Raw genomic sequence first — 26140 nt, 5'->3', positions numbered from 1 at the left:
CTGTCGTCTGACCAAAGCCAGATCAAAAGTGTAAGTGTTTCACCTCCTGCAGCGCGTCATCTGATAGATTGCAGGGGCTCGACGAGCGTGTCCTGCTGATGCTGCAGTAGTCTGTCACAGGGAGCAAGACGCTGCTGAGCCGGGCTGTCTGCTACACTCATGTCTGAACACTAGCGTCACAGCCCTGCAACACTTTGGACCTGAGCTGAGCAGGGGGGTGGATTATACCTTGTCGCCTGTTGTTCTGTCCTACTTTTGCATGCCAGGGTGATGCTGACCTTGACTGTGTGTGTGGATGTGACATTTGCTGTCATCATACTCCTTTGTTAAGGCCTGCCTTGGTTGAACATGTCCTTCTCCAGTGAGAAATGTGGATGTTCATTTCTTTTACTCATTAGAATCCCCACACAGACTCATCTTTACTTCTCTCATCACTTGGCTGCACTAGAACCTTTTCACTACTTGATGGATGATACTAAACCTCTGAGAAAACAGTTGACAAAAAGCATTAAACTCCTAAAGTGAAGAAGAATCTCCTGATTGCCCCCTCATCCCACAGGGTGTGCCTTGTACGTGTGCATTAGAAAACAGTTGTAGTAGGTGGGAGGATGTGGTGAAGAGCTTTCATGATGAGGTTTACAGCTGATTTCTTACACACTACACTGATCAGTCTGTGAAACAGTTGACCACGTTTCTTTTCTTTAGCCAGCCATGAATTAATGTACCTGTTCTTTACATTCCCACTCAACCTACTGCCCTTTTAGTTTGTCTGTTATGTGTCATGTAGTCCAAGCACTTTATCAGCTACTGTTTAATTCAAGGATCTGTGGTCTTAATATGATTGAGCTTTGATTCACTTCCACTAATAAACTGAAACCTGAAAGCAATATCAGACATAGACACGCAATAGGTCATTTATTGTCACATTTTGTATAGGAAGCTACAGGAGTTTGTTTTTTTTTTCTACACAGCTATGAAACAAGTTCTGCCTGTGGTGACTGCAACAAAACTTCAGTGACGAAACGACGTCTCACATTTCACACTTTGTGTTTACGAGAGAGAATATTTCCTATATCATGACATCATTCCTTTTGTGCTGTTATCTTGGTGCTTTTCTTACTTTTTTCTTTTCTTAACCCACCTGGTGTTTTTTGTTTGTTTGTTTTTGCATGTGTGCATAGACTTTCTTTTTGAAATGTATAAACATGTATGTCTTTGTACACCACAACCTTTTCTTTTCTCTAACATCTACACTTGTGGTTGTAGCAGGGGAGGAAAGCCTGATAAGATATTTGACATGAGTATTACTTTTCAGTTGATAACTTAAGCTATGCATAATTTAAGGTCATTGTCTTAGGTTGCTTATATTGACATGCACTGGCCTTCTTGGACTGGTTGTGCAGTTTGGCACCATGGATTAAGGTTGTTAAAGGTCTTATTTATGTTGTTTTGTTTGTGTTTGTATATACATTATGTGTGTGTGTGTGTGTGTAGGGACAAACCAAGTGATGAATATATATATATACACACGATTTTGAACAAATACATTGTTTTTGTGTCCCTTGTTACTTTGTGTGGAGAAAGCTGCATGTCTAAATCAAGAAGAAACCTGCTATAGGTGATGCTGCACAAACTACTGCATTAGATCAGAGGCATAAATAGGCGAAAACAAATACTGATTAGGTTTTGGAATGAGGTTTTTATCTGGACCCAGATTCTCCCAAAGAGCGTTGTTGTTACGGATGAGGCCCACCAGTTACTATGGGGGGGACCCGGTGATGTCAACGCTGATGTAAAAAATTAAACGGGGAAGCCTGCAGATCTCTGGTGCTTTCCGCGGAAATGGAGCAAATTAAAAAACAAACAAAAAAAAAAACCCCAGCAGATTTGACTAACAGGCGGTGACTGTGCGTTTATGGCCATTTTGTGCAGAGGAAGCGCAGCCTGGCTTGTTGCTGCTGCAGCCCCTGGTCCACCGATCGAGTGCTCCCTGCCCTACAGCCTGTATCTGATCATCATACAGAGATTTCCCTCCCTGCTGCATGCGTAACATCTCTCCAAGTCCAGCCGTGGTGCTCACCGAGACCTCGCTGCTTGGATTTCATCTTCCTACACGGAATACGCACGACTCCCACTGAGCGAGCTGCTGAGGCGAAATTAAAACGCCAGGATTCATCTGTTCGGGTTCAGTCCAGACCGAAACGAGGCTGGGATTTCCACTTATCATTTGATTTTTGACAGATCCTGTTTTTGTGTGCGTGTGTGCGAGCGTGCGTGTGTATGTGTGTTGGGTGGAGTCAACCCGGAATTCTCCAAATTGGAAAAGCATTGGCACATTTCAGGTAGGTCGGCGGCTGTAGCCTACATGTACATTAATCTGCTGACAGCTGAGTGATGCAGCGAAGCGTCCAGAGATTTTTATATTAGTCATTCATGCAAAATCATTTGTTTGTTTCATGATGTGTGGTTTCTGCTCTAACCAGGGCCGCAGCTCGCATGGTGTGTGCCCATAATTTAATCCCCTTAGAAATAAGACTCGCCCATGTTTGACAGATCTGCATCAACAATCAGCATCGTTACATTTGGATTCAACGACGTCGACCCCGTTAAAGCGCCCGGGACAGTTGTATGAGCTACAGGATGAACGGGTCTAGGGGAAACCTAAATGGAAAGGCCTGATAGCTTCCTACGAGGGTGTGATTAAAAGCCATAAATTAGCTTTAGAGGCACGAAGGGTGGGACTGGAGAGCCAATTCACCGCCTGCATCCTCCTTTACAAAACATCTGCTGAATAATATCCGTTTAAATCCAGCTAATTTTGATGTGATGCGATGGAAATAAACTAATAGGTGCAAAAAGATCCACAGTGAGTGAGAAAAATGCTTAATTTTTGTATTCACATGACTATAAAACACATCTGTGGTCAGGCGTCATCTCTGTGCTGTGGCTGCCAAATGTTTCAGGAAGGGGTCAAGGGGCCTGAAATGAGAGCAAATGTAGTCATTAGCCTACATAGATACTGTAGGTCTACAGAAAGGCTGATTGCATTGGAGCAGATTAAACGCACTGCAGATGAAGAGTGGACAGGTCTGCTCCATTCTGGTGGTGCGGATCCAGAGGAAGGAAAGTTGTAGGTTTGATTTTTTGAAGGGTCTCAGAAGTGATAATTAAAGGGAAGGAGGCAGCAGAAACCCAGGAATGTCAAAATGCCCTTGAGCAAAGCACCCAAGCTCTGTGGTGAGCTGTGCCGCTCCACAGAGGTGTGGGTGTTTGTATGTGGTCCAGTGCTCTTTGCCTTTGTAGCATCTCCCCCAGCCTGTTACTGTAAATAATTACTATAAAAAAAACTAACCATGCATGAAGCACTGAGTGATAAATGACAAACCACTGTCCAGCTGCTCCCTTCAAAGCTCTTTCTTCAGATAAAATAGAGCTTTGCTGCTGTAAAACAGAACCCCCCCCAGACAAAATGGGTCCTTTAAATTAAAAAAAAATTTTAAAAAAAAGGCTGTGACAGAGGATGGCTGCTTCGAGGAGGGCAGACACATCACCGGGGTGGGGGGCTGCTTTCTGGATCTAATGATCTAATGTGATGTTCACTGGCTTTGCGTGTCCCCCTCTGCTCTGTGCCTGTGTTTGGAGTCACAGGAGCACCATGAAGGACGGTATTGCCAACAACAGCACAGCCAGCATCTCCCAAGCCAGGAAAGCTGTTGAGCAGCTGAAGATGGAGGCCTGCATGGACAGGATAAAGGTACAGAACTCTGACTTTGACCTGTGTCTATGAGCAGATATTAGCACGGTTCTTTATTCTTGGGGATTTACCTGTCAGAAGGACTGAACAATTTCAAGTGAGACATGCTTGTGGGACTTAGGGCCACATGTTTCCAGCTGTTCTAACAAACTGGTCTCTCTTATTCTTTCACACTTGTTCTTTGCACCTTGAACAGGACTGAAAGGCTGGAAATTTACAAAAGCAGCCCAGTGAGACTGTAATGAGACAATGTTATAATATGAAACAAAAAGGATTAGTCTCTGATGAGCATAACAGAGATTTCCAATGCTGTCATCTTAATTTCACTAAAGACAAGTGCACTGGAAAATGGTTTTCCAGGTTGGTCTATAAGGATATTACAGACTGTATCATTTCATACTTTTGTATTGAAATTATGTGTATATTCAGAAAGGAAGACGGAGGCAAATGCAGTTTACTTCGACATAACTGAGTTCAACAATATACATGTTTATTTGTAATACATGAACAAGAAAGAATGAGTGGGATTAGAGAAGGGGCAGTGAGGAGTAGGAAGGGGGGATGGGGTATAAGGTGGGGGTTTTAGGAGGAAGGATGTTCTGCTGCCCTCCTGTTCCTCCTTTTCTCCCTTCTCTTCTTCTTTGTCTTCTTGTTCTTTCTTCTCACTGCTACATGTAGTCATCTCCTTCTTCACCTTCTCATTCGCTCTGTCCTTCATCTTTTCTTTCTCCTTCCTTATCATACTTTGATTTTTCTTCTCCTTGCTCTTCCCTGTTTTTCTCCTGCTCCTTTTTTAACACTGTTCTCCAGTCATTCCTTTGTTTGAAAGACGAGCCCCTGAATGGAGAAAAATCTTTTGTTCCACATTCAAAAATTAATTCTGTTCACCTAAAACAAGCAGCTAGAATCCAGTGAGATAAAATAATCAGCTGAGGTGTTGTAGCTGAAGCTCCTGTTCTCCAGTCATTCCTTTGTTTGAAGGACGAGCTCCTGAAAAGAGAAAAATCTTTTGTTCCACATTCAAAAATTAATTCTGTTCACCTAAAACAAGCAGCTAGAATCCAGTGAGATAAAATAATCAGCTGAGGTGTTGTAGCTGAAGCTCGTTGTTCTTGGAGGTGAGGAGGCTGATCTGTTCAGCAGTCTGGTTCACCTCCTTTTTGAGCCATTCCTCACAGAGGAGTTTCTCCTCTAGCTTTCCTCTCTGTGCTCCAGTTCCTATTGCAGATTCGTCTCCAGACTATCACACCCAGCCTTCCACTGCTCTCTAGCTCCAGGTCTTTTTGAGCCAGCAGGGCCCAGAAGTCCACGTGAACTTTGGTGTGAGCCCACCGTTTTGTGGTTTCCCTTTTGAGCAGCTCATCTTTCTGTCTGAGCTCCTGTTGGATCTGGCCAAGCTCTTCCTGCTTCTGTCCCAGGAGGCCAACCTGCTACTTTAGAGCAGTGTTTTCCTCCATGAGGGACTTGATCTCATTGATGGCTGATTACAGAGCTTTTCTGAGGCCCTACACAACTGAGTTGTCATGGGGCTGGTCAGTGTACTGTGGCTGCACTGCAGCCCGTCAGTGCTGCTTAGGGCCACAGAAGGCAGGTCTGGACTGACTTGGTCCAAAAGCCTGAAAATACAAACACAACTGCAGTTTTTAGTTAAGATACAGTCACATCCTAAGAATGGATATAGATCAAACTACTCTAAGAACAGCTCTCCTTGGAGCGTCTCAACAGGGAAGATCAACTCACATTCAACAGATTCTACACAAAACAAATTTTCTATACAATTTATTTAAAGTGGCTGAGTTTGTTTGGGTTAAATTATTAAACCTGTGACACACTGACCTATGAAAATCAGTATGATTCGTGGAAAATTAATAGACTTTACTGGCCCTTTAGACAAAATATGAATAAATAAGCTGCTCTAGAGAGGCACAGTTGCCAAAAATGTCTCCTGGTCAACTGGTACCTGGTTGCTTCATCTGTTCATTTCAGCTCAGAGCAGATTTAGGAGCAGCAACAACGGTAGCAGTCACACTTCAAATGAAGTTCAACTGGAAACTGTATCATAGTTTCAGAGTTGTAGTTCATTCTGATACAGCAGTTGTTCAAGTTAATGTTGTTCAAAGTGTAGATGTTGTTTTCACCAAAGACAGAGATGGTTCTCGGTTCAGGCTGATGAGTGAGAATGTGAAGACTTTTGACTGGAAGTGTCTCCAGCAGAATGTACATTATGGTGTCAGAATAATGATGCTGTGGAAACTGGTCAAGATTTTAACAAAGCTCTTGGTCACATTTCTCTGATTCATCTACAACAGTCATGCAGTTGAAGCACTTCAGGGAAATATTCACATTATAGTTTTGTTTAAAGTAAATGGAGATGTTAAAGACACACCAAGCTGTCTACAAGTTGATTTTCATAGCAACAATTAAGAAACAGTGTACCTCCACATTTTAAAAGGATTGGTTTTAAATCATGTTAGTCATCACATCAGTCACCATTTTCAGTGTGTCAGTTTGTACAAACACCAGGACATACCTCCAGCTTGATTTGTTTGACTAAAGACTAGATTAAAAGGGTGCACTCCCATGATGTTGTTCAGACCATCATTATGAGCATCCAAATGAGAAAATCAGCCTAAAAGTTCCAAGTCAGAGAGACGGGCAGTTACTAACCCACCACTGTTGGCAGTTACAATACATCCAAAAGAAATTCTGTATAGTCACTATGACAAATTTGTGAGTTTTGACATTAGAAATGAAATTGACTTGGTTTGATTTGACTAATTAAAAAGGACCTATACATTGTTTTTTTGTTGTCTTTATGTCTGGTTTCATGTTAATGAACACTCGTACATGTAACACACCATAAAATGGCTCCTCTTGGCTTCCTTGCTCTGCCAAACTGTAGAAACCACTATTTGACTGTGTTTAACAACTGGCGTTCAGCCTCACTTCTTTGTTGTCAGTTGTTACATAGGGCTGCAGCCAGGTTTTGAGTGGATTCCCATAATGGTGCCATTAGGATCACAACAAGAACTGTTTTGTGAATCACAAATGATGTTTTCCATTTGTAGTTTGTTTGCAATGGAAAGAAAGAACACGCTGCTACAATGATCATGACCGATGAAAGAAAACATATCGAAGAATGTCTCAGTGTGGCATCAAGCTTAACATCACTGTGGTCGAGCTGTGCTATAAGTTATAAACTGCTTATTGCTAGAACATAAAATGTGAGCATGTATGATGCCCAACACAATGTGCAAGCTAAACTAACCCGCTCATGGAGTGTTGAAGGTGAAAGAGAAATGGTAAAAAGTGCAGAATATGAAGTTGTTTTCTTAAATGAGCAGAGAAGTGTTTGAACAGATGTGACTTGGCACTGTAGCATGCTATGGAAAAAGACACTTGAATGGAAATGAATCTTAAATGTCACAGTTGATTTTTATCTGAAGGGCTTTCACTCAACTCCATAGTGGGTCTGACGAAAAATGTAAGCTTTCAGAATATTTAATTTCTGCAGTCTCATTTGACTGCAGAGTGGTGCATCTTTGCTCTTATGTGAAAACCTTTTAGAGCGAAATTTTTAACTCTTCAGGAGCCAGGCTGTATGTTTTGTGTTTCTTTTTTCTTCAGGAGGACAAACAGGTTTGTTTCTTTGCTTGAAAGTCACGCGTATTTGGTTTCATCAGGCAATCGGGTCTATTCTCTTTTAAAAAAGTAATTCTTTGTGACAAAAGAGAGCTGGTGAAGTAGAACGTGGCTGTAAATGAATGCAGAGAATAGTAGAGTCAAAGAGAAGACAGCAGGCTGTTGGCCACGGCTGGCGGTCCCTTAAATTTAATTATGAGATCTGATGAGGGAGAGTGGGAGAGGAGTGGTCTCTGTGCTGCTGATTGAGGGATCACCATGTTCTCAATAATTGTTCAGTCAGCCAAAGGAATGTGATCTGTGCTAATTAGAAGGACTCTCCTTCCATCATGGGGCTGCAGTGTAATTACAGTCAGTCTGGGCCTAATGACACACACACCATGCAGTACCACTTCTTGTCCTGTGGGGCTCCTGTTCTCTGCAGAAACCCCAGCTGCAGTTACGTGACAATATAGTTATTGCACTTACTTTGATTTTATGGAATAATTAAGTTGTTTACTTGCATAGCAAAAGAAGTGTTTGCTAATTGTTCTAGTTTGTGCAGGCTTAGATACTCAGGTTAGTGACTCAACTGAGTTGAAACAGAAAGTAGGTAGCTAAAATAATCAGCCATTAAAGCTGCACTGTCCTGTGAGTGCTTTTTAATCTATTGCTCCTCTAGTGCTGTGAGCACAACTTTAATCAAATCAGAGTTAGGGTTTAACTCTGGGATAGTCATATTATGCTCCAGTATATTCATGCAGGTTGATCGTTGTCCATGATTTGACATTTCACTGCTATGTTGATTTCCTCTCTCCTGTATTTCTGGAAATGGAAAAACAGTTTTTTTCCAGCATTGTTTCAAATTGTTTCATTGTTGACAACCAAAAGTGTTTTTTTAATGCAGGTCTTGCCAAATTTCTCATTGTGAGGTGTACTGAATGGCCTAATCAGTGACTTATCAGCAGCAGAGGAATTGTAACATGCACAGGCCGACAGCCCAGGTGGCATGTAGCTGACATAAATAATGAAGACGCATTAGCTGGAGGATGATAGCTACAGTAGTCAGAGCAGAGAGACTCACACAGAGAGGTAACCATGTGTGACAAAGCTGCTTTGTCATTATGCTTTTTTTTTTCTTTGGGAATTTAATGTGTTTCTCTGCTGGTTCCACTCCTCCTACTAAACACTGGCCTTTGGTTTTGAATTCAGTTTTGGCTGTTTCTTAAAGAGGTTACATGGTGAAAAATCAGTATTAAGAGTGTCAGAGATGGCGCTTATGTATTTATAGTTTAAACAAGATATTGAGCTTATGTATTTATAGTTTAAACAAGATATTGAATTTGAATGGGGTCACTGTAACAGCAGAGGAAGAGTGTGACAATGTGTAGGATTGTACTGTGTTTTAGTGCACATTAGCAAATGTTGGCATGCTAATACTCTAAAGATGGTGGACACTATGGCTGCTAAACATCAGCCTGTTAGCAAACAGTCTATGTGACAGCCTCATGTAGCTGCTAGCATGGCTGTGGACTCTTCATTTTGTTTCTGAGTTACTGGTACAGCGGGGGTAGCTCAGTGGTTTCAAAACACTTTGCTCTGGGTGACCCCTTAAAATGAAGCAATGACCTCACATCACAGTGTGAGGCTTCAGTGTGAAAGTGAACTGTGAGCAGTTCTATCACAAAGTCAGCTTTACTTCTAAGACTGTTTCATCTAAAGAATTGCCCTGAAGAGGTGAAAGTATCCAGAATTTCACAAGAATAAAGCCAAGATTAGAGACAAGAAAGAAAAAAGATAGTTGTGTAATAAACCCTCAGTGGGAAGCCACCAAAGATACAGTAGCCTAACCCTGAAGGGGTTTTGCTTCATAGATGGAATGATATCCTGGTATTATAGTTATTATAGTTCAGTAGTTATGTAACTTTGTTTAAGTGAAAGTAAAGTGAGCCATTTTAATAAACTTACATATTCAATAGGAAGGAATCTGAGTGCACAAGGAAGCCACAAAGTACTGAGTGAGTGGGTTTGTTCTTTTAATGGGATTTAATGACACCCAAAAATATAGAATAACACCAAACTTATTGTTCTTTTAAAATACAAATCTCAGCACATGCTAATTATTGCTAAATACTGTTGAAGACTAAAGCTAATAGGCAGCAAGATGGTTTTTCACATGTAGTATTCTCCTGTGAGAGCAGCAGTGGTGAGGTGAAATGGCAGGCGGGAGCTCAGATGGCTTGTCCCCCGTGTGGATCCCTGAGCCTGCGCCATTGCTCTGATGCAGCTGCTCCTCTGTTCTCCATTTGTGGCTTCCCCTCCCGTAACCTCCCACTCAGCTCCCAAGTGGAACCTACATATAGTATGGCTGTACTTTAAAATGTATAGTCACTGCTTGACTTTAAAAAATAGCCCACAGTATGGAACTTTTTGCCTTGAGGCAGAATGTGTGTTGTTAGTCTTTCTCTCCTTTCCCCTCAGCTGGTCAAGCTCCTGCTTTAACACCTGTCAGTCATCCTGATGAGCTGTCTCTTCCTTTTGCCTGAGGCTGAGGTAACAGGCACTGACAAATCAGAAGACAGATGATTTTAATCAGAAAAGAGCCGTACAACATTAGCCTAGATTTGCGACGGGACTCATCTGGTACAAATTTAGTTCTAAAACATTTTCTCTGAGATGTCAGCTCAGATGATCCCCTGACATTTCCTCTAGTGGCATCATGGGGCCAAATTTTTAATCCATCTAGTAGTTTGGTTAATAATCAGATAGATTCAGATCTAATGATGTTCCCATAAAACTCATCTGTTCTCTGTGTTTAGGGCTAATTAGCAAATGTTAGCATTGTTGACATGGTAAGAAATTTACACAAACACCAACATGTTAGCATTGTTAGCCAGTGGTGGAAGAAGTACTCAAATTGTTTACTTAAGTAAAGGTAGCAATACCACCGTGTAAAAATACTACATTAAAAAAATACTAACATTCAAAATGTTACTTAAGTAAAAGTACAAAAGTATTAGCAGAATATATACGTTAAGTACCAAAAGTAAAAGTACTCATTATGAAAAATGATACAGTTTACATTGATGAACGTCATGTTATTTCATTATATTTACTGATGTATTATTGTCTGTATCACAAGTAATGTTGTAGCTGGTAAAGGTGTGGCTAATGTTAACTACCTTACCATATATATGCTTATAATTTGAAGTACTGTTGGGTACCTTGTGAATTTTACACCAAGGATTAGTAAATCTTGTGATTATACTGTATTTTGTTTTATTAACCTCTTTCTGAAAAGTAACTAGTAACTAAAGTTATCAAATAAATGTAGTGAGTACAAAGTAGAATGTTTTTCTGTATGTAGTAAAGTTGAAGTATGAAGTAACAGAAAATGAAAATACATAAAGTACAGATACCTCAAAATTGTTCTTAAGTACAGTACTTGAGTACCTAGTTGCTTTCCACCCCTGTTGTTAGCATTGTTAGCTTGTTAGCATTTAGTTTACAACATGGTTGTGCAGCCTCATGTGGATGGATAGGCTCTTCATCCTGAAAACCACAAAACAGCTTATCTTTCAACTAAAATTAATATTATTTAAAAAAAAAATCCAGTTCTTGAGAAAAAAATCTCTCTCTCTGTGACAAAGACACGTTCATAATTCCTGTATGGTTTAGCCTACTGTAAGCAAGAGGGACATACAAAAGGTCCTCTGTCAGATTTGAACTTTTAAGTCATATGACTGAAAGCCAGAAGGACCCTCAGTCACCATCCTGTTGATGGGAAGACAAAGAAGGGTGTATTGGACAGGTTTCAGTGTTTCATATGAGGACAAGGATCAGGAGCTATCTCTGTGATTCTGTGTTCACACATGCATCTTATGTTTTTCGTGTGTTGTCAGATGAGCATGTGCTCACCTGTACATGTTCTTTTCTCTTTGTTTCAACATTTCAGGTATCCAAAGCGGCTGCAGACCTCATGGCGTACTGCGATGCCCACATACGCGAGGACCCCCTCATTGTGCCCGTCCCAGCCTCTGAGAATCCTTTTCGGGAGAAGAAGTTCTTCTGCACCATCCTCTGATGACGTGCCGGTAGAGCTGCACAGGCACAGGCATGGCGTTGCCTGGCTTCTCTGTCTTCACCACACCTGAAGCTACTGGCCACAGGCGTTGAGTTGAGTTTTGCCAGATGGACATTCTGTTTTTGGTCAGCTCTGTCCTTGTGGCTGAAGGTTTTGGGAGAGTCAGCTACCAAACTGGCAACCCAGTGAGCATATTATGTCTTGTTAAATAGGTTTGTTATTGCTTTGTTATTAGAGAACAGCCTTGCTCAGTGCTTAATGAGATGAGAGATGTGTTTTTTCTGTTATTGTGCTAGATCTTAACATGCCTCAGGAAACAGAAATTTGCCCAGTGTCTATGACTTTTTAAAATATTTATCCCCCTTCCCTTTAGCTGAATAAAAAACATTCATTTTTGAATCTAATTTGAGTTAATTTTTTATGGCTTTCACTCCACAGGTTTGACTATTTGTAGCAACACTTACTGAAAGTAACACTGAAATTTGACACCTCTCAGTGGTTTCCATTTCATTTTGCCCCCAGAATTTCCAACAATTAACCTGCTCGTGTTAGCACTGCAGCACTGTCAGGTTCCAATTAGAGCTCAGAAACAGAAGCCTTATCTCACACAGTGAATTATTTCAGTTGTCCAAACTGCACTCATAATAAGAAGGTGGCAGCTGCACATCAGTTCTGCTGCAAATAAACAAAGAGACTCTGTTTATTGAAAGGCGCAGAGCTATTGTTTCAGCAGTGAGATGAATTCTTCAGGGTTATCACTGTGCAAACAACCCTTAAGTCAAAAATTATTTATGAATCTGCCTCCTCCTTCCAGGCCCGCTCTAATGCATTCTACCTTTACCACTCTGTTTGATTTGCTTTTTTCTATTCTTCATCCACTTCAAATGAGAGACAATATCGCTTTGTCCTGCAGCCCCCAACTGGAATATTTTTTTACAAGTTGCAGGGTATCTTTTCCTCTTACTTCCATAAGTGTCTCATTTGTTTTCTGGGCATGTTTCCTGAGCCTGATTCGTTTTGCCTGTCCTAGAGTGAATGGCGAGGCCTTTGACATTTATGCCAAACCAGAGGCCTGCATGTTTCTCTGCTTCTTTTTTGACAGCCTCCTCTGTTTCCGAGGGACTGTCAGTCCTTTAGAGTGTACAGTATGTTACAGTGCCAATTTCTGTGAGAGCAGTGTGATCTTCACACGGTGGTCCCACAGCCTTTTTCCGTTTGGTTTGGTTTGGTTTTGGAAGAAAAAGCACACTGTTGAAACATTTCCTTTACATGGTAGTTGAATAGCATTTGCAAATTTTTATGATGAAATGTTATGATCGTTATTAATATTGTTATTATCAGTAGTATTATATATTTGTTGCACAGCACTGACAGCTACATGATGTGTAGTGCTATTAAGCTTGTATGATAGAGAAAAACATTTATAAATCATGCAGCTATTGATACTGTCTGAGTATTTTTTAAAAATAATGATAAGGGTCAATTTACATAATATGATCCCTTCAGTGGTTCAGGCTTTTTGCATTGTTTCTGTAAAATTAATAGAAATTTCCTCTTAGTACTTGAGTAGTCATTGCAGTAGAAATCAAAGTCTGACACCAGACTGTCAAACACAAACTACTGGACTCAAATTGTTTTCAGGATAATTACTGTTACTATTACCTGTCTGGAAACCTGAGGCTAACTTCAGGGTGCTCTCACTGACCTCATCTTAAGGATGGTGCCAAATCTCAAACTAGTATATCAGCTAGACATGAATATTGCATGGATTTATTTCTATCTGTGAAAAAGTCTTAGGCCACCATTAGTTTTGCTGCTTTGGCACAGTTGTAATGATCATTTATATTTATTCCTCAGTCTCTTTATTAAGATGTAACCAGAAAATAAAAAATGTATATACACAGTATTTTTTAAGAAAGGCGAAAAGCAAACATGGCTTCTACAGTCTAAGCTCAGTCTTTAGTGTGACCTCCCCTTGTATTTAGCACAGTTTGAATTCTTTTAGGGAAACTGTGTTGAAGTCTTGAAACCATGACAGACCCTCCAACCTGTTTCACAGAAGGATACAAGCACTGATTCTTCCAACTCTTCTCCTCACATACTGTTGATGATTGGATCCAAAAATTTCAAACTTTTATTCATCACTCCATGATCTTCATTCCAGACTTTGTGAGCTTTTGCATATCTCAGTCCTTTCCCTCTGTCCCCTTCTGAAAAACTGGTTTCTTGGCTGCTGCCCTTCCACAAAGGTTGTTCCTGGTCAAGCTTCTTCGGACTGTGGAAGGATCAACTTGGCATCCAGATGAAGATGCCAGATGCTGAGCCAGGTCCTTGTTGGATTTCTTCTGGTCTCTCAAAGAAGAACCTCTGAGAAACTTCTCATCAGATTTGAACAGTTTTGTTTGTCTTCTGCTCCTGTTTTTGTTCTCAACGTCTCCAGATTCTGCATATTTCTTTGGAACAGTTTGAATACCACATGATATTCTGATAAAGAGACTGAGAAATAAATCTATACAAGAAAAGGTAATGGCACTGTTTGAGATTTCCTGGTTTTCTGCATAAATTGGTCAAGAAATATGATCTGATCTTCACCAAAGTCACAAATATCAACAAACACAATATTTCTAAACTGATAAAACACAAACAGTCATGAACTTTCATGTCTTTATTGCATACTCCACAACACTATTGGGAAAATGTCCTGTGGACAGATAAAACAAAGGTAGAATTGTCTGGGAAGAACACACAGCACTACATATGGCATAAAAAGAGAACCACATACAGTACCAACATGAAAACATCCCAACAGTGAAGTACAGTGGAGGGAGCATCATGATGTGGGCCTGCTTTGCTGCCTCTGGATCAGGATCGCTGCCATTGTGGATGGGAAAATGAATTCCCAGGTTTATCAAGGAATCCTACAGGATAATATCAAGGTGGCTGTCGGCAAGCTGAAGCTCAGAACAAGCTGAGTGATGCAGCAGGACAATGACCTTAAACATCGAAGTAAATCTACTATAGAATGTCTTTGGAGACAAAAAAAATTACCTTTTGCAGTGGCCCAGTCAGAGCCCAGACCTCAAACCAATAGAGATGCTGTGGAATGAGCTTAGAGAGCTGTTCACACCAGACGTCCTAGGAATATGGCTGAGCTGAAGCAGCTCTGTGAAGAAATGGTCCAGAATTCCCCCTGAACATTGTGCAGGACTTATGCACAGCTAAAGGAAATGCTTGTTTGTAATTCTGCCAGAGGTGGTTTAACCACCATTATTTTTTCCTCCATCACTTTGTATGCTTAATTGGCGTGTTCAACAAAAACATAAAAGATCATGATTATTTGTGCTTTATCAGTTTAGAAATATTGCGTTTGTTGATAATTGTGACCTTAGTGAAGATCAGATCATGTTTCATGGCCAATTTATACATAAAACTGGGAAATAGCAAACAGTGCCATTACTTTTTCTTGTGCCTGTATAGTCATCATAACATTACTAAAACTCCATCTAATGGTGACCTAAGACTTTGGCACAGTGCTGTATAACAGAGAGAAATATTATCATATGAAAAATTGACTCTCCACTGACTTTCTGGGTGCTACTCTGCACATAATTATTTCATTGGAGTCTTGATATGTCGACAATGTGCAGCTGTATTCATGAATAGTATTATCATTTTGACAAAAACAAGCATTTAAATAGCAGGCTTTGTAAATCCTTCAGTGGATCAAATGAATTAAATGAAAACGGCAACCCAGACGTGCTGTGTCTTCAATATTTCTGCTTCTTGTCTCTCACTGATGTTTCAAGATACAATCTGATCACACTGATAACATGAAAGGCCGCTTCAAACAGTGCTGGGTCTCCCAGAAGAACATGATGTTCTGGTGTGTAATGGAGACCTCCTGTGGCTGAGCTGAACCACAGACCATCTGGATGCACAGTTCATGTGACCTGGCTGTTTTTTTAAGATTATGATTCAGTTCGGGTGCAGCCAGGTTGCCCTCTACATTGTAAATAGAATAAAATCAGTGCACCTGCTGACTGCAGATCGCATGAAAAGCATCCCTAAAAATAATTCAGGATATCAGGTGCTGAGGTCAACTTATAGATTGACTGTTGCTGCTATTTAATGTGTTTATCCATGCATGTGTGTACAGCCTCACCTGGGAGTAGACAGAAGCAAAGTTTGGTTGATAGTAGGTATTTACTTTTAAATAGAGTCAACATTGCATTTTCTGGCCAGACAGGTCATGAATATGCAAGAAAGTCAACCTGGTGATTTGCTATCATAGCTCGCATTCAACTTATAAAAATCAGCAATAACTGCAGATTATATAAAATAATATGAACACTTTTGATTAGGTGAGGTATTCCTCGCTGATTTTGCTGAACCAAATCCCAAAAAAGGCATGAGGATGAGTTACAGAGGAGAATTGTTTAAGCCTTATCTACATGTATTTCAACGTAAAGGCACTCAGTTGTGTTATCTCAATCAGCGTCTCACCTGGAATGATGGGGTCCAACATGAACTCAATATTGTCTCCTAAATTTGAAACCATTTTGTTTTTATCACATGTCTGTATTTCTCTTTTTTCACTGTTCTTCTCATTGGTTTGAGGTGAACAGGGTTCAGCTGGAAAACAAACTTTCTCACGCCAAGTGGGATTAAGCAACTTGGAATGAGAATATGATCAACATTGGTGGGTTGTTCAGTCACTGTCAATATCATCAGATTAGTTCATGACCTTACAATCCTGATTAAGCAGATTAACTGAGTTTTGGAGTGTTTAACTCTGAATAGATGTTTATTTATTTAATTTAAATTTAATTGTTGGTCATTTAGGCTAATTAAGGTTATAGAAAAGAAATTAGGATTTATAACCAAGTTGCATTTACAGTATATTCTCCAAAATCACAAAAGTAATCTACAGCAACAATTGGGATTAAAAAAAATAATCCTCTTACAAGAAAAAGTTGTATAGAGAGAAATATAGTTCTATATAGTAAAGGCTCACATTATAAATTCAAAAAGTAGGTCTCAATATTATTTGTTATGCATGTGATTGTGAACTGACACCTGAATGCATAAAGAGAAATTTGTTTAGATCTGGTGAGAAATGCAATGGGTGCTGAGCATTTTGAAAGCTGCAAGCAAAGGAGAAACTGAAAAGAACTGCATATAGCATAAATTGGTTTCAACTCATAAATAAAAAGTTAAGCAAGAGTTGAGGACATAAATAACAACAGATGAGGGTTGAATATGTACAGCAGAGAGGGATGTTTGTTTCAAGAAACCCCAAAAATGCTATGAATAGGCTTTCCTGTGAATTCTTATTAAAATGAATATTTTGTAGAGCAAGAACTAAATCACTATAATGAATATATCTATGAATATGACTCCAAAAGGAATAATATGATACACAGAAAGTAATTATGTCTGGAGTAGTAGGTTATCTAATATGGAGCGTCTGTGCTGGAGCAGTTTTCCAAATTGAGCAGTGAACATTCAAAATACACAAGAACAGTAATACTTTTTGATAAGATTATTTATCTGCGGTCACAGCAGGCTGTTCTGGAGCAATTTCTATGATTTCTCCTCATAACACTGTAGTACAGAGAGTTGCAGAGGGGCGATAAGGTCTCTAAAATAACATTTAGGCTACAATGGAACACCATTAAAATCAAAACAAATGAAATGTTCACAAGCATGACAGGAGGCATTCTCAGTGGCGCTGCCCCTCTTCCTCTCCTGGAGAAAGACTGGTGCTCTCAGAGTCAGAAAAAATCCTGTTCAAGCACCCCTCTTCATGCACAATAGATTCCATTTAAATGATTTATGTGCAGCACAGGGTAACAGATTTAATAAGGTTATGGTCTAATCTTAATGCTATAACATGTCACCTGGGTTTTAGGGGGATAAAATGATTCATATGTTAATTTTCTACTCTGCTGAGAAGGTTTCTCTTACTTTGTTGGAAATTTGCAGGGTGGTTTGAAGCAAAACAAACTGACACTTCTTTTTGTGATAAACACGGGAAGGTCCTCAGCAATACTGCTTGTCACTTTTATCAGTGTTTCATTGTTTCAATTTACTTTCAATAACATGCTTGCTATACCATTCGACTAATTTAATGGGGTTTGAGTGAAAATTGAAACCTAATGGGGGTGCTTTCTTTTTAATGGAATCTGAGGACATGCTAAATATTTAAATCTATGGTCTAAACCCACTGTGGTGCACACATTAATCTTTTTTAATAGGCCATGCACAATTAAAATAGCAAGAAGCAAAAATAAAACAGATAGATAGATAGATAGATGGATATTATTATTATTATAGTGTTGTTTTTGTTATTATTGTTAGAATTATTATGCGCCTCACTATGAAATCATAAATATATGTAATTTGATTGGCTAAAGCGCATTAGACTTCATCTCCCAGAGTGCACAGCGGCAGAGCTCCTCGTCTGTCATTGGTCCAGCTCTCCGAGCAGCGGAGGTAGACATGAGGCAGTGGTGAGAGCCCGGCGGAGAGCTGCGGAACTGAAATGAAGCTCACACGCGGAACGGCTCACACTGTGCAGCGTCGTGCGGCTCAGGAAGAGGCTCCGACCGCGTCGCCAAACCTGAAGGCTGCGCCTGCTGAATGAAGGACTCCGTCCATGCGGAGACTAGCGCTCATTCTGTTACCCTGTGCTGTCGCCGTGCTGGTGCACTTGTGGTTGGCACAACGACCCTGCTCTACCCCGCTGGACAACAACACACACTCGGGTACTTTTTAGCCACAACTCCGTGCGTTACGTCCTCAGAGCTTCGTAACTTTTTTATTTCCGAGTCGCTTGCTAACTTTGCTGTTACCGCTCCGGTGTCTCTGTTGTGGTAGGCCTAATAGTTTGTATGAGAACAAGTAGTTAATGCTTGACTTTGTGTTTTCGCTGCAGAGTGTGTGTTTTAGTGGGAAATAATGTGAATGTACCAGTTGAGTTGCAAGGCGTTGCTGGGATAGACTGGAACAAGCTGAGCATCTCTGTCTTGTCACAGTGCGACTACTGAGCTCAGTGCTGGCTGCAGATGGATTAGCACTTATCAGGGCGATACCCACTTCTTTATCAGAGGAGTGTAGTTTAACCAGCCTTTGATGCATGAAGACATTCATTTTCATGAGCTGGACTATCGCTGTCAGCTCACACTGAATATCAGAGGAAACCTCTGTCAGGATCAGGAATGGGAGGCTTAAATAAAAATGTCTCCAAGTGTGATTTTTATTTTTATTATTTTTTATTTCTGGCTGTTGCCTTATCATAGTCAACAACTATGGGTCATATTCTACTCCCATCTTTACATTTAACACCTCATCACGAGGCAGAACGCTGCTATTGCATCCTGTTTGAAATTCTCTGTCAAAATGTAAATGTTTCAGCCCAGTCTCTGTTTTTGATACAGATGAAGCATTACCTTTCTATGAAGTTTTGGTGGGAGTGTTGTCAGCAAGACACCATTATGAACTGCGACAAGCGATAAGGGAGACCTGGCTGGGCTACCTTCGAGATCACCCCCTCTTCCAAGAAAGGTCCGTGGCCCAACTTCACCTCTTGTTTTTTTCCCCTGGTTAGATTCATTTAGTGGAAATAAAGCCCACAGCTTGCAGCAAGTAACTGACTGCCCTATCAACACTTTTATCTCCACCTGATCATCGGCCAATATTCTCTTGTTCATTCTTCCTTTTTGTCCATTTCCTTCTTATTCAGCAATCGCAGATAAGGCATGATGGCCTTTAAGCAACCCTTAGTAACCATGGTAACGGAGGGTGGATAGATGGACCAGCTTTACAAATCTTGTCACCTAATATTCAGCTAAAACAAAGATGAAAGCAGCTGTATTTGTACTTGATTTCAGAGTTGGGGTGAAGTTTATCGTTGGCCAACATGGGTGTCCCATCCCAGAGGAGGACAGAGAGGATCCGTATTCCTGCTCTCTCCTGAACTTCACTGAGCCAGGTACAAAAACAAAAAACTGCCTCACACACTGATGACCTGCAGCTGCAATACAGAGAAATGTTCTTTGTGCCATCTGTTGCTTGCATGTGCAGTTGTTAATAGTGGAGCTGTGGTGGGATAATGGGAGATGAGGTGAAAGAATAAGAAGTAAAACACCTTTATACCTTTTCAGCAACAGCTCAGGGACACAGTTTTATTTTATTTATTTATTTTTTTAAACTTACTATTCCCAAGGCCAAAGCAGTAATGTCTCACAGTCAACGGAGCTGCTGCTGCCGCCGTAACCGAACCTGCACACTAGCACTTATAAGTGAAGCTATATGAAGCACTGACGCAGAGTATGTGCAACAGATCACGCTCGCTCTCAGTAATTGTTATGTCTGTCACCTTCACAGAGTCAGTCCAATTCAAATGTTTCACTGCTTCAGTGTCTGCTGCCTTCATGAGAACATAATTACTGCTCATCAGAACAGCCTTTTTAGACGACAGCCTTTAGGGTCATGGCAGTGTTTCATTTTTCCAGCCCATTCTCTGCTCTCCACCATGGTAATGATTTTAAGTGTTGACGTGATTTGCTTCAGAATCGCAGGCAGACGAGATGTTTGTTATGACTGGAACACAGTAGGGTACCTGACTTGGGATTCAGGTCCAAGGGCATGTTAAGTGGACAGTTTGCATATCTGTTGCTGTAATTTGTTTGTGCTTCATTCATCACAGGGATTTTTCTGTGGGACTACAATAAGATGAAGACTTTGTTTTAGCAGTGCTGCTCCCAACACAAGGGGTTAATGATTTGTAGTGGTGACAGAGTCAGAATTGTGATGGTATTTAAAGTTTTTGAGACTTGAAAGGCTTGTTTTTTCACACTGTGTAATTGGTGTGTTGACTTAATATGATTAGAGATGAGCAATTAATCATTTGTCTTTTATTTTTAGCAAATGAACTGAAAATCAGTAGTTTTGGCAGTTTCATTAGTGAGTGCAGCTCTGGTTTTGGGTTTATTTGTACATACTTTAATTATTTCTTGAACTATAAACAGTTTATTATAATAGAATTTAAATTGTTTAAAAGAAATACTGCACAACAGCAATTCCCTTCTAATAATTTATTGGTTTATGCCAAGCTTTATTCATTTTTACCCTCAGTAAACTAGCAACACTGAGCTGGCCACAACCAAGAGAGACACTGCTGTCGGTTTGTTTTGACAAATGTGCACAAATTAAGCTTTTTATTTTCAGTCAGCACAGGAATATTGAATGCATCCTTGCACACTGGTTGAATCTTCCAGCTCAGTTCTTTGTGGTCAGGGTGAGAGATGTTTGGTCTGATAAACTGCTGCTCTGTCTTTACCCTCGCCTCTAATTGACTTAATTTTGGAGTGAGCAGCAGAACTTGTGTAGAGTGCATGTAAAGTAAAACGCCTGCTTCTCTTTAACAGCCTTGATCTTTTCATTGATCTCCCGGGTAATAAACTGCTCTTTTGTAATTAAGAAACCACACTCATGAGCAGGAGCACACTTTGAAGACAGCAGTCCCAAGAACCAGCTCCTCAAACAAAGTGCTGATGGTGTAGCTGTACCAGTCTGCCTTCTTCTCCCACTGTTCTCCCTCTCCTTGAATCACCTGGTCTCTGTCACTGAAAAGAGACTGTCAGCATGTTGGGGTCATAATACATTTTATGTGTGTTTGTGCATTAACTGCTGTCCCCCCTTTCCCAGTGACAAGGCAGGATGCAGAAATAGAGATTGTGACCGTGTCTGACCCCTCAGTGCTCATTGCCTCCGACGTATTGGCCGTTGCCCTTGATTTCAAGGTCCTCCACCCTGTGGTGATCACCAGGTTGGGGGTCTTCCCAAGCGGGATTCAGCCTGAGCTCCAGAGTAACGTAACGGTGAAGCTTCTCCAACTGGACCAGGAGGTAACAGAGCCTCGACCTCTTAACATAACACGTCCTGTATGGCGCTTTTTGTGGGGCCTGGTAGAGACGCAGCCTGGAAGCAGCTCGAGGACTCAGTGCTCCTGCTGTTTACAGCTTCAGTTAAAGACAAAACCTGAAACCCCTGTGGATTGCTGCCATTGAGAGCAGTCTGTAGTGTAGTATTCAGTATAGATAAAAGTAAAAAAAATAAAAAACAACTATAGCTTCTTTATTAAATTCTTGATGGAGAAAAACTTGTGATTTTTGCAGGAGGCTGTGGTTACCGCTCGTTTCAGTGCCATCAGCACAGGGACCATGGTAAACGGGGTGTGGTACAAACCAGTGGAGCAGTTCATCTTGCCTAAGGTCAGTTTTTCACATTCACTTGGGGACATAGCCAGGAATTTAGAAATACTGGGGCCAATGAGTTGAAGTCTCCCGACATCCACCCCTCCAAAGACAAGAAACTCTCAGACATGTTTTAATTATTTTTAATGTTTGTAGCTCTCTGTTAAATTATATTTTTAGTATGCTTTTTTTATACGGAGCAGTTCTATTTAAGTCGGCTATAAAAAAAAACAACCTGTTTATAGTTAGTACCACTTTACTGTACATAGTTTTTATTGCAACGTGAATAATAACATATTTACAGGACAAAGGACATAACGTGTAGAAGATGAGACGACGGACATTAACAAAAGAGACAAAGGGATTATTCAATTTAGTCACACACACACACACACACACACACACACATATTCATAAAATACAATAAGTGAAATTAACAAATTAGTAAATGATTAGAAAGAGGAAATGGCGAAAAAGAAAGGAATAAAAGTGGGGGGGTGGTTATATTCTCAGTTAATCTGGTTTGATTGATAGGTGCGATGTGCTCAAAACAGTAGCATGGACAATGAAAACTAATATCAACAGTAACAATAATGAAATAAAAACAGCTTGTTATATTCTTATGCGTTTGTGGGAACGTGCGTGGCCTCGGCCCCAGGTATCTGGTTTAAGTTAAAAGAGGTTAGAAATGGATTCCAAGTGTCGGTGAAGGTTGGTATATTATTCTTATGGGTGGATGATATTTTCTCCAGTGTGATGTATTCTATGAGAAGGTTGGTCCAGTGGTTGATGTGTAATGAGTTTTTAGATTTCCACTTTAGAAAGATTGTTTTCTTGACGATAGTTAGAGCGATAAGAAGTGGGTTTTTATATTTACTTGGTAGGTGGTCAACTTCTGTGACATTACCGAGCAGGCAGAGTGACGGGGATGGGGGGATTCTACAGCTCAAGATAGTGGAGAGTTTCTCTGCCACCGCTACCCAGAGGGAGTAAACAGGTTGACAGGTCCAAGTAGCATGAAGGTAATCATCGGCGCAGTCCAGAGTGCATTGTGAGCAGGTATCTGTATCAGTGAAACCCATTTTAAACATTTTACCTTGTGTGATGTGAGTCCTGTGAATAGTCTCATATTGTATAAGCTGTAAGTTTATATTGGTAGTCATGGAGAAGATATTACAGATCTCGGTCTAGAAGTCGAGGCTGGGGGGGAGCAACAAATCCTTTTCCCATTCAGTCATTGGTATTCTTGTTCTATCAGTATTTGACATTAGTTTATAGAGTTTAGATATCATCTTCTTTGAGTTTGTAAATTTCATTATCTCCTCAGCTTGTTGCAGGGGGTTGTTGATTATATTAACCTTTGATTTAATTATAGATTTTAACTGTTGGTACTGGAGAAATTCTCCTCTTCCAACTCCGTACTTCTGGACTAATGTATTGAATGATATGAGCTGCTTGCTTCCAAATAGATGATGATGGTAGTAATTCCTTTGTGTTGCCATGTTGGAAACTGGATGGGTTGATATGCAGTTGAAAGTCAGGGTTGTGCCAAATTGGAGTGTATCTACATGGTGTTAATGATGTTAGTGGTTTTGTTTGCTTTCCACCAGGCTGCCAGAGTTGCAGAGATTGTGATATTTTTGCAGTAGTTCATTTGCTTAATTGAGTATGGTCAGAAGACAAGGTCTGCAACTGAAGTATTTTTGCATTGATTTTGTTCTAGTTCTGTCCATGACCTATTATAACTGTCCTTCTGAATCCATTTAACTAAATATTGTAGTTCATTTGCTAAGAAATAATGCTGAAAATTTGGTGCTTCTAGGCCACCTTGTGATTTGTTCTTTTGGAATGTTGATAGGGGAAATTTAGGGTTTCTTGATGTTCCAGTAAAATTGTGAAGTTAGAGAATCGAGTGATTTGAACCATTTATCTGTTGGTGTTGTGGGAAGCATCGAAAACAGGTAGTTAATTTGTGGTAAAGTTTTCATTTTGACTGTAGCAATTGGGCCAATGAGTGAGAGTTTGAGGTTGGACCAGCATTTGAGATCATTAAGGTTAAAAATTTGGGTTGGGTTTTTGTTGGGTTTCAGCGGGAGTGTCACGGCAGCCTTATTCATATATGTCGGTACTGTGGAGGTGGTTTTAATTTCTGTGGTAACTCTGAGAAATAGCTGTGATAATATCTGCCAGATGTCTTTATAAAATTCAGCAGGGAATCCGTCAGGACCAGGTGATTTATTATTTGGCATGGATTTCGGTGCTTTATGGAATTCATCCAGAGTGATGGTGACATCTAAGGTATCGATTTGTTCTCTGGATAGTGCGGGTAATTTTATAATGTTTAGGAAAATATACGTATATTTCAGGTGGATTTGGTTTATGATCAGAGGAGTATAGTTTGCTATAGAAGGCATGAAATACATTGTTAATATCCTGTGGATTATGAACAGTTTCACCTGTAGAGTCAAGTATGGATGTAATGATTGCCTTTTCTTTTTTTGTTCTAGTTGATTTGCCAAATATTTACCTATTTTGTTGCTATTTTGTTACTATATTGAAACTGTTCGTATTTTAGTTGTTGGATTAGGAAATATGTTTTTTTTTGTTGTATATAATACTTTTGTAGTAGGGTAGTCAGGGACCAGACCAAACGGTAAGAACACAGCTTTTAAAGTGTTAAAAAAAGATGGGCTTTTTATTCACCCAAAAATAAGGAAAAATACAAACATCAATATCACATAAAGAGGTCAACAAAAGATAAGGAAACTCAAAATGCAGCAAACTGAACTGCAAAACCCACTTATCTAACACATAGGGTAATGTATAATATACACGCCATCCAAGGTGTACTCTCAGTGGCAGGGTAATAACATGAGAGCAGACCCACCAAGGCTGGAGACTGAACAGTTCTGGAAGAGCATATGGGAGAAGGAGGTATCACATAACAACAATGCCCAGTGGCTGGTGGACCTAAGAGCAGACCACAGCAACCTCCCTGCACAAGACCCAGTAATTATCACAATGGCAGACATTCAAGAGCGGATCTCAAGTATGAAGAGCTGGACAGCACCAGGCCCTGATGTGATCCATGCCTACTGGTTAAAGAAGCTAACTTCACTCCATTAGCGCCTGGTGAGACAAATGAACCAGCTATTTTTTTCTTTTTTCAATAGAGCAACAAAGGAAGTGAAGTTATCAGAGGAGAAACGGTCAAGTGTTTGGAGAAAGTAAGTGTTTGTTTTATGGCTCATCTTCTGTCATTTTGTTCGTCCCTGGTAGGCTAGTGGTTAAGACGCAGCGCTCTAGCTGCTGCGGCCCATGTTCGAGTCAGGGTTGTGTCAGGAAGGCATCCGGCGTAAAACACGTGCCTAATGTCAACATGCAAGTCGTCAGTGTGACGATTCACTGTGGCGACCCCTAAACGGGAAAAGCCGAAAGTGACTTTCTGTCATCTTCTGTCATTTTGTTCCTCATAACACACAAAAATTGGCGGCTTTGCTCCCTAGAACAGAGATGGCCTGGTGCTGGGCCTGCTCTGTGATGGAGAATAAAGTGGGCAGTAAACCTGCACTAATGTACTGGAATACTATAATTATAGAATGAGTACCCTAAAAGAACACAAAAATGTATAAAGCATTATGCCGTATAAAAATACAAAGAGAACATTTGAATTTTGGCGGCATGAGAGAGGTTCATCTTTGCTGTATGCAGACAAAACAAAGACTGAAATAAACAAGTGTGGTAAGTAAGTGCAAGTTTAGTAATATTCTGTACTCGGATGATTTACTATGTATGTAAAATAATATAAATTGTTTTTGTATTAAAGGTTCAACCGCTTTTTTGGTTTGTCCAAAGAGCCCTTAATCCCAACTCCTGCTTTTGCATTCCACGTGCCAGCTCCTCCAGCACTTACTGACACTCCTCTGGGGTCTTCACAACTGCCAGCTGTCAGCCAGACTCCAAATGAGTAAGCAAATTTTTCTGGCCATTTACATCATTATTTGCAACAAATAATTACACATTTTCTGTTTAAGCTGATACAAACCAGGAGCATTTTCTCTAGGTCTGCTTCTCCTGCCACTTTCACACCACGTGCCAGGAGGAGAGAACTCTACAGAGAAATCCGATCCCACATTTGGGGAACTCTGGGAAAACGGCAAATACAAGGGTGGAGTATGCCACTGGGAAATGCACAGGTAGTAGAACCACATTCAGAATACAAATAAAGGGGGAACTGTTGGGTATTAAAAAGAGTACATGAAAATGGAAATAAGAGCTTCCCCTGGCTGTGATGTGAGACAAGAGTGGTTACGGATACTGACTACACACTGGAGCAACCATCAGCCACCTTCTCTACATGGATGACATCAAGCTGTATGCCAGGAGTGAACGAGACATCAACTCACTGATCCACACCACTAA

At 40.4% G+C, this 26140-nt stretch overlaps 2 protein-coding genes and 1 long non-coding RNA gene across 4 annotated transcripts in view; all 3 read left to right on the top strand.

Moving 5' to 3' along the window:
• The first annotated feature begins 1802 nt into the window (after nucleotides 1–1802).
• On the top strand, nucleotides 1803–14017 carry gng4 (G protein subunit gamma 4). Its single transcript, XM_020603346.1, has 3 exons — nucleotides 1803–2342; nucleotides 3649–3754; nucleotides 11331–14017. Exons 1-3 carry the CDS (start codon nucleotides 2281–2283, stop codon nucleotides 11457–11459), a joined length of 297 nt encoding a protein of 98 aa, XP_020459002.1. The 5' UTR covers nucleotides 1803–2280; the 3' UTR covers nucleotides 11460–14017.
• Nucleotides 14018–17960: 3943 nt separating this feature from the next.
• b3galnt2 (beta-1,3-N-acetylgalactosaminyltransferase 2) overlaps nucleotides 17961–26140 on the top strand; it is a 16731-nt gene continuing 8551 nt past the window's right edge. Inside the window, exons 1-5 of one of the 2 annotated variants that reach the window (XM_020604043.1) lie at nucleotides 17961–18226; nucleotides 18899–19025; nucleotides 19352–19452; nucleotides 21171–21370; nucleotides 21641–21736. In XM_020604043.1, coding sequence (XP_020459699.1) covers nucleotides 18118–18226; nucleotides 18899–19025; nucleotides 19352–19452; nucleotides 21171–21370; nucleotides 21641–21736 — 633 coding nt within the window. In that variant the 5' untranslated portion in view covers nucleotides 17961–18117. The remainder of the gene's footprint in view (nucleotides 18227–18898; nucleotides 19026–19351; nucleotides 19453–21170; nucleotides 21371–21640; nucleotides 21737–26140) is intronic. The other variant, XM_020604035.1, reaches the window with a different exon arrangement.
• LOC109962374 (uncharacterized) lies at nucleotides 24890–25999 on the top strand. Its single transcript, XR_002275242.1, has 3 exons — nucleotides 24890–24945; nucleotides 25545–25685; nucleotides 25782–25999. It is a non-coding gene; the product is annotated as an uncharacterized LOC109962374 (long non-coding RNA).

This window comes from Monopterus albus, unplaced genomic scaffold, assembly GCF_001952655.1.
Source record: "Monopterus albus unplaced genomic scaffold, M_albus_1.0 scaffold3.1, whole genome shotgun sequence".
Classification (NCBI taxonomy): Eukaryota; Metazoa; Chordata; class Actinopteri; order Synbranchiformes; family Synbranchidae; genus Monopterus; species Monopterus albus.
This window is presented reverse-complemented; position numbering and strand designations above follow the sequence as displayed.